This window comes from Tympanuchus pallidicinctus, unplaced genomic scaffold (genome assembly GCF_026119805.1).
Source record: "Tympanuchus pallidicinctus isolate F22 unplaced genomic scaffold, pur_lepc_1.0 scaffold3, whole genome shotgun sequence".
In the NCBI taxonomy this organism is placed as follows: Eukaryota; Metazoa; Chordata; class Aves; order Galliformes; family Phasianidae; genus Tympanuchus; species Tympanuchus pallidicinctus.
In genome coordinates, this window is record NW_026294747.1 from 86,442,655 (window position 1) to 86,457,519 (window position 14,865).

At 35.6% G+C, this 14,865-nt stretch overlaps 1 protein-coding gene across 11 annotated transcripts in view; it reads right to left on the reverse strand.

Moving 5' to 3' along the window:
• Positions 1-14,865, reverse strand: part of AGMO (alkylglycerol monooxygenase) — a 179,190-nt gene that overhangs the window by 148,267 nt on the left and 16,058 nt on the right. For all 11 annotated transcript variants that reach the window (XR_008209430.1, XR_008209429.1, XR_008209428.1 and 8 more), the window contains exon 3: positions 12,147-12,298. Coding sequence is in view for 7 of the 11 variants with exons in the window: in XM_052695401.1 (XP_052551361.1) it covers positions 12,147-12,298 (152 nt within the window). In the remaining 4 variants the exon portion in view is untranslated. The remainder of the gene's footprint in view (positions 1-12,146; positions 12,299-14,865) is intronic.

Below are 14,865 nucleotides of genomic sequence, written 5' to 3' on the forward strand. Positions count from 1 at the left end.
GGGAGTACAAAAAAAAAAAATTACATCCTTCTTTTGTTCAGGTTTTATAAACTGCTTTTTACCTTTTTCCCTTGGATATCGGCAAGTGTAAAAATAAGCAGTCTGGATTCCTTTGACTGTTGCCTTTATTCTGTGAATATGCACTTCTGTAGCCACAGGGAGCATACATATGCAATTGTATAACACAATCATATCTGCAATGCATGTAAAATCTCCTGCATTTTAAAGCAGGCTTTAAGTGTTACTCATTTTACAAAGAATGAAGAGTACAAAATTCAGAGGAAACTGCTCAAGTCACATGTAGGAATTGATTTGTGAATAAACTATATAACGTCAATGAATCTTTCATACTTGGGATAGTCACAAAGCAGGAAATGTGAATAATAAAAAAGCTCTTCCAAAAAAATCTTCATCTGCCCTTGCCATCCTCTCATTTTACTGAGATTTAAGAAAACTCACCTTCACAAAACATGTCTGAGCTTAAAGAATAAACCATCAACAACTATCACTATAAAAAAACTTAAATATTACTACCAAACATATCTAAGCAAAGCAATACGTGATAATTTCAGAATCTATCTTTCATCAATAAGTTTAACTTTTCTCACTTTAATTTTGTTACTTAAATTCCTTACTTTATTTTTCTTAAATTTATTTCTAACTAAAGATTTCAAAATTGCCATCCTGATATCCATTCTGAAATTATTTTCAGAATATTCTGGGCAAAAATTCAGACTATGCAATGATTTTTTGAACTGTTCTTTACCTGAGGTTGCTCTCATTTTCCATTTACGATTTCTTTGAACCAGCTTCTTGCTTCCAAATTTAACTCTGCTTAGTGATATTCAAATGCTTTTAAAAGAGCAATTAACCTAAAACTTTTAACAACTTCTACAGGATAAAGAGCAAAAATTAATAACATGACTTCTTAAAATTCTACATTTAATATGAATTTATTTAATGCATACTGTGGGCAAACTGCAAACTGCCAACTGCTCCATAGGATTGTGGCAAAGTATTTCTGATTCAGATTTATTTCACCCATGTGGCCAAGGGAAGATGTTAATGATAGCGTACTATCATACTAGCATACATACTTAACTGTGCATTCTCTGTAATAGTTTCAGATCTATCTTTCAACTTTAAATCAACAAACAAAATATATAATTACTAAATTGATGTTTATAATGAAAAAATAATTATTTCAGAACATGTGGACAAGAAAACTTCAGTAAAGGGGAAGACATGAGAGATGGCTTTGACAGAACTGACTGTTCTGGCCTCAAATCATTCCTAATAAAAAAAAAAAACTTCCAGAAAACTTATTTTTTAAAAACACAATAACAATAAAACAATAAAATATTTCCAGTCAAAATTGTCTTACTCTAAAAGACAGTTCCATGCAAATAGTATTTTTACTTCTGTAGCATAACATAGGTTAAATTATTGAAAAATTTAAAAAAAAAAAAACAAAACTGAAGTTTTATTTTTATGATTATAAAGAATGTAGAATGTATTTTGGGACTCAGTATTAATATGATAAACTATTAAAATAAAATAAAAGATAAACATGTAAAATATGTGCATATATAAAGCATCTTGCACTACTGCTGAAAAATCATTTAAAAAAAAAAATCACACTTTTTTCTGTCTCGAATTAATAAGCCTATTTAGAGCTGATGAAAACCATCAAATACGTCAGTAATTTCTAAAATGTTTCCCTATGAAAATTTTTCACATGCCCTTCCCTTTTTATACTTAGCAAAAGTTTTGCCATTGCTGAACTAACAGCTATAAAATGCAGAGGTGTGCTCTGTAGCAATGCTTTTGATATACTTAATGGAAACTTAAATTTGATTTACTTAATTGAAATGAATTCTAAGGAGTAACAATGAAAAAAAAATATCATCCGTATTTTACAAGCTCTTGTGCCCAGGTTGCTCTGTATTACATTCAGTAATGAATACTCCCAGTCATTTATGCGGATAAACTGTGTAATGGTGGCCACTTACATGTCCTTATCAGTGAGGCTGGGAACAACGGTACTTCATCAGAAGAAAAGTTTTTAAAAACACAAGTGAACCAAGCGAGAAAGACCTCACTATTCTCTGGGACCCTGCAAAACCTCGCCTTTCCTCACACATACATATTAATACGATTATTCACAATTTTTGTTTGCCAGCAACAGGAAGAAATTTTCAGACTACTTCAGCTTCCATTAAGCCATCAAAATAACTAAACCAGACACCAATATCCAGTGCTCCAGTCCAAGTGCCTTGCAGAATCCAACTATGAATATTGTAATAGCTCAATGATACTTATTCAAGATATCTGTCTTTCATACAGTTCTACCTATAAGAACACTATAGATACCCTTTTTGCAATGGAATGTTTATATAATTTTTAGAGTATGTTTTATTTTTAAGATTAAAGAAGTAATTTTACTTTTTAAATATTTAACCTCAATTAATTCATTTAGATTTGACAAATAGTAATTCTTGATTAAATCTAATTGAGAAGCGCTATGGGTTATTTATATATCTTCAGTTCAGTAAGAACTGAAGAAAGTATTTAAAGATACTTTAGCTGTTAAAAATAGAAGAAAAAAGTAAAGCTCTAGATAGTCTTTTTTGTTGTTACATCTTCCACTAGTACACTATCAATTTAGATAGCATGTGATGCAAGTACTCCAACCTGTATATTCAAAAAGCATTTTGGCAATTTAAACTTTAATTGAGGCAATAAATATGCATTGAGGGAAACATATGCAAACAACATGTTCCAGATACAATAACATTTTGTCTGCTCCAAACACATTTTAAATGTTAATTGGCAATCTTTAAATAGATAATAAAGTATGGTAAATGGCCTAGATTTTTAGCAAGCAAGAAAAACTAGTACAGACATCCAGCTTCTAGAAATCTAAGCAATATTCTGAAAAGATCAGCATGCCATTTGGGAAACACTCCTAGTCTGCTTAAATAGCTTTCATTTCAGAAATGTTCAGCTTAAATTTCAGAATTGTTATTAACTTAAAAGAAAAAAACATCCTTTACAAAGTTTTCAAATTATCATGCAGCTATTCTACATAAGGAACGTGCTTCAGTCAGTAAAAACTGAGGGTGTCAATTAGGAATTGGAATTATTTATTTATATCTAGTTCTGAAATTATCTCAGATAGATTGTGAGCATTTGGAAATATCTGTCAATCACATCAGTTGATACAAAGTATAACCAAAAACTACAAATATACACATAAAATGTGTATGGATGGATACACACTGGAAAGCTATTTAATTTACAGAAAGATTTGCTAGAAGAACACGTATCCTTGAAAGAAACGTAATAAGAATCTATCTAGTCCTAAAAAATGGCTAATTTTATCAATGTCTCAATAAGAAGCAGAAGTGCAAAGCCAAGCCCTAGGAGTTGTTTCATGCCTCAAGAAAGCAGGATTTGCATCTTTGCCTTACACCTCTAGCCATATGTTGCCTTACCTTTTCCCACAGGTATTCTGTGACAAGCAACACATGGCTTCTCCAAAGTTCAGTTCCACACGGTTTGAAAAGTGATTTCAATGAAATTTCAAATGCACCATTTTTAATTGCAAAGTACTTCATAGCAGCTCTTAGTTAAGGTGCAGCATCAGATCCAAAAGGCAGTACTCTGCACCTTTCTTTCTCCATTTTAAATCTATACAGACTGACAAACAGCAATAATGACCAGGCAATTTTTACTAGCACAGCAGGGGAAACACAACTCCTTTTTTTTTAAACAGAAGAAGCACAAGCATCAAAATGGGCCATCTGTTTTAGCAATGCCTTTTATTTCGCTAGGACTCTGCTTCTACTTTAAGTGACAAAAAATATTTACCAATGCTGCCGTTTGATGAATTTTATGACTTTTGCTTTTACTCTAAACCTAATTCCTTACAATTCCATTTTTATATAAGAAATTAAAAACTGTTGTTACATTTGGTACCTCTTACTTCTGATCTGCTGATTTCAGCAGATTGGTATAACATAGAAGGGTCATAAAAAACAAACCTTCCCCCTTATAGACCATTCCTTTAAGCCTACGACAAAGTTCTTTAGCAAGTATGCAAATATACTTATCAGAAACATACAGCTACCATCCCCAAAATCATTGAAACTGGTGTAGGACTTTTTTTTGTGCTTTGGATGAAGCAATTTGTATGCAACTTATTTAGGAAATACATATTAATTTCTCTCTAAGTTAGTAAGAAGCCTTTTGCTGAAATAAGTAACACGGCTTAAAATTATATCGAGGAAAACAAGAATATATGTTCTCTTGTGGGTTTTCACTTACAGTAAGTATATATTTCTAACTTTAAATACATAGCTTACAGACAAGAAAAAAGGAAAATAAGACAGATGTAGCTGAACTTTTCCATGAACTTCCAAACACAGTTACTCTAAACTTGTGAATTCACTTGTTCGAAGACAGCTGTATAGCATTTGAGAGGTCAAATAGTATATCTACTAGAAATATTCCTCATATTTCTCAGATAAAGCGCCCTAAAAACAAAATCTACAAACTACTGCAATACTAGTTTCTCTTGCTCCACATTCACCAGATGTAAAAAAAACTCAATTCAAAACTTGAATAATCACACTTATATTTATTAAGATATTATAGAACAAAGTATTATGCACCATTTCATTGGTTTTCAGCAACACACTGGGAAAACTATGTCAAATGAACTGTTTCTTCACAGTGTTAGATATTTTCACCTTCATGTCTCCAGTCTGAGACTACAAAGGGAATTTTTCCTCTTTCAAAATGTACAGACTAGAGGGCAGCAGTAGCCAAGGTTATGAATGTTTGAAGTCATCTGTCTTTCTGAATGGTCGTCCCAAGTTACATTACAGAAACTTCCTTCTCCCATTTCACCCCAGAAGATACTTGTTTGTGCTCAGTGACATTTCTATCAGGTTAATTCAGTAGTCAGACACATCACTATGATCACAACAGACATATATGCAACATATGCATATTTCTTCATTTTAGCCACTCATTTAATGTACACACTGGGTGAATTCCCTTCGGGAATCCCAGAAGACAGTCAATTCACAGATGATTTGGAAGTCATAATAAACTTCAGAAAATTTAGGTTTTACTACCTTAAAGAGAAAAAAAAGATGAAAAAGAACAAAGACTTTACCCATGGACTTCAATATATAAATATATTTATTGTGCATTTTCTAATGTTTAATTGTAAAAAGCATGTTACTAACTTGCTCTTTGACAAGATGATCCAGAACTTTTCCTCTTGTCCATGCACTCACGGGCAACCTCAGGCTCTGCATATGGGAAAAAGATGAGACTGCACTCTCCAGACACCCACAGGTATCTCTTGTTAATGCATGTCTATATAGAGAGCCTTGACAAGGACAATGCATTATGTAAATCCTCAAAGCAGGATTTCAGCAGTGCTTAAGAGGAGCATTAACTCTGTGCTGGCCCCTTTCCCAGCCATAAGAAAAGACGACTAACAAAGAAAATGGAGGAATATGGTTTCTTTTTCATTTTGTACTGGGGAACTTGCCAGATCTCTTGACTGCGGGAGCTTGAGAAAAGATAAACAATGCTGAGAGAAGATGGAAGGAAATGCCATCTGAATTTTTGCTATAAAAATTGTGTCAAAAAAAGTCAGTTCACACTTTTATGAATATAGATTCATTATGTTTAAGATTAAGAGATACATGGTCCCTGACATCTTACAAAAAAGTACTTTTATTCTTGTACCAAAGCTTAATTCACAATAGCAGTCAGGATCTATAAAAAACAATTATAATATATTTGAAGAAAACATGCAAGAATCACAGCAAGTCTTTAGTAACTTCTCTCCTTATATGCTACCGTCATCCAACTGTGAAAAGCTTATGCCTTCTCAGACTAGATGCTGAACCCAGATCACCATGCTTAATTCCTCACCTATAGCAACAAGCTATACATACTAATTTCTCCTCTGGAGCACAGCTTATAGTAGTTCTAAAAAGCCAAGAGTCAGCAGTCAATCCCTTTTTCTGCAATCTAACCCATCAGAGAATTTGTTATTACCATCAATCTTAGTACCCTCTGGCATATAACACACTTAGCAAATCTATTCACTTGTAATCATCTTCTGAAGATTCAGAACTGAGAATTAATCAAATATTTTCTCTCATTCTCATCTTCTAAACTTGTCAGATCACAAGAATTTTCCAGCAAGTCACTTATCTTACTATTTCTAAAACAGAACAGAAAGAGGTTTGCGATATCCGCGTGTGCTACAACACATTTAACGGCCAAAATACATCCACCTCAAATCAGCACATTATTCTTGCCAATATACAAGAAATCAATCTTTTACGCAATACAATACAATAGCAACCTGAAAACAATACAAGCAAGCTCCTATAATTCTGCAGGATTCTGGACCACTCCATGTCAGGAAGCCTGATTGCAGCTGAGGGTTTTTCAGAACAACCTTTTCTCAAACAAAATGTAGACTTGGCTGTCAGCAGAAGTGGTATCACTTTGGTTTGGTGAGACTGACTGTGGGTCTTCTGCAAATTTACTGCCCACTCTGAAAATTATATAAAAGGAGCACCTCTTGTTTCTGAGAAGAAATGTAAAAGATACAGTTGTAAAAATAAGGATATAGAAACAACAAAAGTTGTAATTTATTTACAGTGGAATTTGATGGCAGGGAATGAATCATAATCACATGAACTCACTCTATTTATTTTTAATTCATGTTATGCTGTCTGCAGGTATTAGATTAGAATCAATGAGAAGACAGAACAGAAAATATGGCAACCAGCTATGGCTTTTGCTATTTTTTGTGAAGCAAGCAGAGTCAACGTTTTAATATCTTGCTCTCCCAAGCCTGTTTAAATAATAAGAAAAAATAACAACTGCCAGAATGACAAAAAATGTATTCTCTAAAATTCACAAAAAAAAACATTTTTCTCTTAATCACTGAGTATCAATTCCCTTTGCAATCAATACAAGCTGTGACAAGAAAAAGAGCACAGCTTCATTCAATCACTTGACAGTTTCCAAAGTTTTCTGTCTTTCATTGGGGCTGAATTAAACATGCTTGATAATCTATATGCTATATAATCTATAAGCTTACAAACAAAACAAAACAAACTAAAAAAAATACTCACCACCCAACCATTCCTTTGCACCCCAAACGGAGCCTCTGGCATGTAAGAGAATATTTTCATTTACTGCTTTTCCAAGGGAAATGAAGGTTTTTCTGAAAAGAAAACCTTGTGTTCCTGACCATGTTCCCAATAACAAAAGTCAGACATCATTTCAAGGGAAATTCATTATAGTAAAACTTAAATCCCTTAAACCCAAAATTATTTCAATATACTATCAATTCTTAATATAAAATCTGCTTAACAAGTCCATTTTGATATACTGACTTCAGACAAGCACATTATAAAATGCAGATGAAAGGAGCACTTCAAAGGGAGGAATGGGTCAGATAAATAAAGATGGCATGATCATATGATTCCAATACACTCTCCAAAAATGAGTGGTGAATATAAATGCTGAAAAAAAATTTAGGCTTTACTGTCTCCTTTAACAAGCTTGGAAGTTCAAACTCATCTTCTCATTGAACAGTAAATATAGCATTGTGCTAGCATCCAACATGCTAACATATTAGCATTATTAACTGCATACATGTATGATTAACAAAAATATTTGGACTGGTTTTTACTCTTGCATATCCTTATATTTTTAACAGCATGAATCATGAGACATTGTCTGTCCCCGTTTATCCATATATGGTTTATAAGGATGACTTATCCACCTGTGCACTACTGACTCAAAAAAAGCCTTTTCTGTTCTCCCTAAAATCTCCAGATACTGCACAGATTCTGTGCAGTAAACATGGCTTACACTGTCTCAGTCCTTGATTAGTGGGCAATTCCTGTACCATTGCTAAATTGACCCCATGACGACTGAAAAGGGTTAGCTTTCTCTCTTAGGAAATCCAAGAGAATCCTCTTTCTAGATACAATTTCAATGATTTCATGTATGTAGTCACCACACAGCAGGTTTTTCAGAATTCAGTGGGTGATATAAGGAAGAACAGCTAGGAATTGCTGAATTGTTCTATGAAATTGTAACTAAAGATGCTTATTGGGAAAAGGGGCAGAAGCTACATTACAGATAAATAGGGCTAAGAGAGACCCTATTTTAGAATTCTAGAAAGTTAAAAGTTCTAATTATTGAAAATCTTAGAAGTCCTCCTCAGCACACTCAGCTGAAACATTCTGCCACAGATTGGAGGCATGGCCTTTTGAGGGCAAAGCCAAAACGACTTCTTGGGGTTTCTTCTTTGCCTTCTGACTCCTCAGAAGTTGTTTCAGCCAAACACTTGATCCTATGGAGTGGGGGAGTATGAAATGTTCAGAGACTGTTGCTTCAGAACATGCCTGATTTATTTCTTATCCACCATAAATAGAGAATTATTAAGAGACACTCCATTAACTCAAAAGTTTACATAGCAGCTGGAGAATCCAGCTAGAATATACTTATCAGCTGATGCCTGTTTCATATGCACCACACGTAACTCAAAGCATGGGCTGATATTGGCTCAGGCTGCTGCTGACAGGGACCCTGTCACGTATCCCTTCTGCAGCTGACACGGCCGCCTCGAGCCTGGCAGAACAATGCAGCCGCCAAGGTTGGCCCAGCCAAAGGAAACTTGCTTCTCCCAGGTTGTCTGAGGGGAGGGACACTGAAGCAATGGAAATTCCCCAGCAGTAAAGGAGAACAAAAGAAAAGGTGTTGGAAGCTGCTGTTAGAAAGAGACAGGCTCTCGGAACCTACCGACTGCCAAACCAGCCTCCCAGGGCCTGAAAGCAGAGAGGAGAGACCCCAAACCGTCCTCAAAACCCATTGCTCATCACCAACCTGTCTCTGAGAGACAGCTCCTTGTTTTTGCATGGACCTGGAAGTCTCTAGATTTCCTTCCCTGATTAAAAGGTGTGGCTGCTGAAGAAATTAGTTTACGGAGTCTCTAAATTCCTTACTGCCGCTATCATATATCTGCCACAGACATATCAGTGAAGCCAGAGCTCAGGGAGGAGCGTGCTCCACCACAGCCAGAGCTCCGCACTGCCTTGGGACCAGCAAATCCCATTTTCCAGCAGGAATAACTCTGCAAAGGACTCTGCACCTGGAGAGGAAGCTTGAGGAGTAATCCATATATGCTAGATTAAAATGTCTGCTAAAAATCCCCTAACTCACGCATATCCTTCTCCCCATCAAAAAAAAAAAAAAAAAAAAAAAAAAAAAAAAAAAAAAAAAAACACAAAAAACTGTTATTTTACAGCTTATTTTCTTTAGAAGTATGGCCATACTGATTGTTTCTACTGAAACAATGGAAAAAATTACAGCGACTTATAAATTCATTAAAACACCAACAGAAAAAACAGTGGCTAACTAAATTCTCCCATTGACTGCCATGGCTTTTGGATCAGGCCCAGAAGAACGCTGGAATAAGTGGTGAAACATTTTATTTTCTAACTTTTCAGCAGCTACTGCAAACAATGGAAAACACGGGCACATACTTAGAATAACTTCATCCTTTACAAAAAAATGAGGTCACACCTAAAAATACTTCCTCTTGTTTCTGTATAACTTCAGTTTATGATAATAGCTATTACACACATATAGTGAAGAGGAAAAAATAGCTTCCCAAGTACTAGGTAAAAACTTGATATTCCACATTAGAGTTTCTGCTCCAGAGAAAACTCTGAAATCTGAAAGGATTCAGCTCTTTTATTTAAATAGCAGACTGAATAATCCAATTATTGGAAGGACAATGTGAAAGTAGTAAGTAGCTGCGAGTCTGTCTTATCAAAAAATTGCTTGGAGACAGGAAAAGCTATGTGATAACGACAAAATTTATCTGAACTTTAGTTCTTCATTTTGAAACAATTACTGCCGTTACTTACATCCCTAGACAAAGTCCACACAGCTTGAATTTCCTGGGATACATACATGTGCTACTAATTTGTAACTTTGCTCTAGAATCCAAGCCTGAATCATCAGGCCCTGTCACTTTCTAGCACAAGGGTGTGTTTGTCCACTTATAGCAGAGACTGATCCAGCATCTCCACATCTCCAAACGCGGAGATATTTTTCAAGAATCTACATTTTTAAAAGCATATCCTACATTCAAATTTTCCTTTCCAACTTCCGAATCTATCTACTTTTTGCAGCTGTGTTGCCTTGTTCCAGATATTATCGCTGCTCAACCAGAGGAAGACTGTTGTTTATGCTAAAATCCACATTTAGAGTGATTTTTCTATAACGCTGCATCAGTTCCCTGCTGAGAACACAGACTTGACAGCAAGCAACATTCCTGCAGCCTCCAGAAAACTAACTTAGCTTTTACAGATAGCTCAGTGCCGACCTTCTTGAGACATGAACAACATTTTACACGTTTTCCATAGCATCATTACGTACTGAGAGTGCTGTCTTGGATTTTAATTCTAAAACTGCTGGCATGATTCATTTCTAAATACGCAGTCCCAATGTTCCTCTCAAAATATAGAGAAGCAGATGAAAGTGAATTCACAGTTGCTGTAGGAACAGAAAAACGTGCAACTGCTTTAGAAAGCATAGAGCTGATCCTGCTTCTTTCTCTGGCACTGGGTATTTTACCACTGACTGGTGAAAATGGAGCCAAGATAGCAATTTTCTAACAATTTCAGGCAACAATTTTTTAGCTAAAAACACAGGAATATCCTCCCACCCTGGTCCAGTCCTCAGCCGGAGCCGCAGCCCTGCCAGCACTGTTAATGTCATTGTTTGCGAAGCGTATTCCCAGTCTCGCGCACACCCACGCAGGGCTCCAGCTCCCAGCCACGATGTCCCCCCGGCACATTGTTCCAGCTCCCCACGCTTCCTCACCTCCTGCCCCGTCCCCCTGCGAGCCCTGGCCCCCCACACCATTGTTTGTCCCCCTGCACCCACCCTGCATTGTTCTCCCCACCTGGGAGGGACCTTTCCTACCTCCCACTCCCCACAGAAGTTCATGCTTTCTCACCCACTTCCACATTCTCCACACACCTACTGGCATCAAAACATTTTCACTTTTTGAAAGCACGTTACATAAACTTTCATTACAACATTTCACAGCTTTTATGGGTTGTGGGCACTCTGCCTTGAGAGGCCCAGTCCAAAATATGAAACAATAAGAAGACTTGTACTTCTTCACTCCGGGCTTTTGTATCAGTACTAATCTTAGGCCTGATCTAAGTTTTACTGGACTTGCAGTCAGAACACAAAAGGATAGACCAAACATACACTGTTACCATAGAAGGAAAATACATAATATATACAAAGAGAAATTGACATTATTATGCTCTCACAGTATACAAGAACGGAAGTAACTGGCATGATTTACACAGCCTCCACTGTTACAATAAATACAGGTTGAATCCTTTTCAAATTCATGTATAAGGCCAAGTAAAATAAAATTAAAATAAAATAAAATTTAAAACGTACTTCTCGAAAAGAGAATAGTAATAACATGCAAGTCAAGCATTAATTATAGACAGGATATATAAACATAAATATAAACATATGTGGGTGTGTGTATACATATGTACAAAATGTGTGCCTATCTAAACACAGAGTACAAAAATACTTTCATTCATTTCTCAATTATGTAATTATTGATATTTTTTTCCACTCAAAATGAATAGAAACAGATGAAGCTATCCAGATAGCCTATCACTGTTTTGGCCACCTTGTTTTCTTTTACACTTAATTTTGTATGAAGCTGTATTTTTCACATAGGCATATGGGATACTATAATACACAAATTATATTTGCTTCTCATTCTTTTCCTGTAAGATGCTACTTTAGCTTTGCTACTTTCAAAAATATACTCCCTCTTTTCATGAAATCATATTAGACAAATAGTATGATTTACAAACTGTACATCAAGCTTAAAGTATCAGTGAATCTTCGTTAATCCTTGAGAATAAAGCGGCTAAGAATGCCCAAAGTAGATTAGGCATAGAAACAAAAATAAATACTTCATTCTATTCAGAAATATTTAACACAGTTGATATTTTAATACACAAAAAGCTCACACTTACCATGACTGATGCGGTGAAACCAGTAGTATGCGAAGTCCACTCCCAGAAATGTCAAATACCATGTCCACGGTGAGTCCCAGGGCAGTTCAAAGAGTTTGTAGTTATTCCATACATAGATGTAACTAACTAGGTCAACACTTCTGAATAAAACACTGAAACAGAAAACCAAATAGTTTTATCAGTCTGTTTACCACAGGAGTCTTTTTGTAACACACATAAACTGTGTCCAAGCCTCACAATCTTTGTCAAGTAATAAAAACAACACTGACTTCATAGATCTGAAGGAACAGTACTACTGAGTTTTTTAAAACAAGCTCTCACCCACTCATCACCTGCATTTTGGCACGAAGCATGCTCATTAAGCAACCATTAAGCAGTCGTTCCTTCCAGGTGGCACAGTGCTTCTGTTCTCACCTGCCTGGAAGAAACTCATTAATTCTCAAGTTCGAAGTAGTGGCAATCATTTTCAATTCAAACTCAAATGTATGATTATTGTAAAAGAACTAAAATCTTTACCTTAATATTGTAAATATGATGCAGTTAGATATGAGACTGAGGATGAGTAAGAGAAATTACTAGAGAATCTTACAGGCTCAAAAACTGTGCCCATGAGAACCTAATGAGTTTTAACCAAGGCAATGTGCAAGGTGTTACACTTGGGTTGAAGCAATCTGAGATAGGAAGTACAGACTGGAAGAACTCGCTGAGGATAGCCTTGCAGAGAAGGACTTGAGGTTCTTGATGACAAAAAACTGGACTTGAGACAGTAGTATTTGCTTGTAGCCCAGAAGGGGAATGGCTTTAAACTAAAAGACAGGAGATTTAGGTTAGATTCTAGGAAGATCTTTTTCACTCAGCAGGTAGCAAGGCACTGGTACAAGCTGCCCAGAGAGGTTGTGGATGCCCCACCCCTCAAGGTATTCAAGGCCAGTTTGGACAGAATCCTGGGCTGATCTAGTGGCTGACAACCCCACCCATGGCAGGAGGGCCTGAACTAGATGATCTTTAATGTCCCCTCCAACCTAAGCCATGATATGATTCTACGATAATTCCTTTTCTGAAGTTCCTGACTGGTTCAGCTGAGTTCAGTATGGAGTGGATTTAATGCTAGGATATGGCACACGGAATGTGAGAGAGCTCATTCTGAGGATGCCATTTGTCTCTGTCCATACCTGCTCATTTTTGTGTCACAATTTTTCATGTAGATGATTTCAGTGTTTTAGTTTACTGCACAGCCCCTCAAAAAACTTGAATCAACAGAACTAAGAGGACATATTATATCCCTTCTCTTCCAAAAGCTTGTTTTACAGCCTGGGAAAACACTGATATATCTTACTGGCCATGTAGAATTGTACTGAACATTCTTGAAAATAGTATGATCATGCACTGTCCTTTTCAGTAGGCGGACTGAAATAGGAGGGAATCTCAGAAAATGTTTCCTTTTCAAGTCAAGAACCATGCTCTCACTGAACTTTGTGGTCATCTTCATATTTTCACGGAGACATATATTCAGTACTTCCATGCCTCCAGCATTAATACTTATTGTATTTGGTATAATGGTATTTTAAATAAATGGTATTTATGGTATATATATATGGTGTTTTAAATAAAATTAAAAATTAAAAATTAAAATTAAAAATAAAATATCCATAATGGTATTTTAAATAAAATTATTAACAAGAAACAAAGTAAGCTAAAAATCCAAAGTTTCCAATATTGGGCATCAAGTAGGATAGCATTACATCTTCCACATCATGCAGAGAAGGTGAAGGAGGTACTCCTTGGGAAGATGAGAAATAATGTATTTTCCTCAGCCAGCTGCCATACCTTACCCGCAACAAACTCATTCCTACACCTAATACAAATAAACCAATCCATGTTTTAGGCAAAAACAAAATGGCAACAAAACTCAAACATTTTCATTTTGGCAACAGGCAGATTAAAGATTTCTCTTAAGTTGCAATGGCAGGTGTATCTGCAACTTCAAAAAATCAACTGATCTATGCCCAGAAGTTGGACCTTACACACCTGGAACATGTTTAATTTTCATAAGAGCTGTGTTCTATAAATATTTTTAAAGAAGATTATATATGTCCAACCAGATTTTTGCTATTCACCTCATGAGGCATCTGTAAAGGTTAGTATAAATTCTCAATCACTTTCACAACAGGTCAGAAGGGAGCTGATATTATTCAAACACAAAGAAATGGGCATTTCTTAACATCTTTTCAATGGCCAGGAAATTTAAAACACCTTTTGCAACATACAGTATCAGTTATTATTAGGTACTGTTTTCTTACTTTATTCTTCTGCTTTTATTAACATATAATGCCTTTGCAGTACATCCAAAGATATGTGGACTGGTACATTTTCTCCATTTTTGATCAGCTTTCAATATTTCACCCTTGAGTCTTTTTTTTTTTTCTTTTCATTTTTTCCACAAGTTGAGGCCAAGGTGTAAAACTTGAGCTACCCTTACAACACATTTTTTATGTGTAATTTGCTGTTCAAGTCAGAATTTGCTTATTCTTTCCTTCATGCTTGAATCACAATTCTACAACACATACCACTAGCTGATTACTATAATTAATTTGGAGCAATCCATCATATCACTGTGCAATGCTGGAGAAAGGAGAGTTGCTTAGCTAAGTTTTTTCTTTTTTTTTTTTTTTAATTTACAGTGTGATAGATAGAAAAGTCCAGAGCTTGCATTCTATTA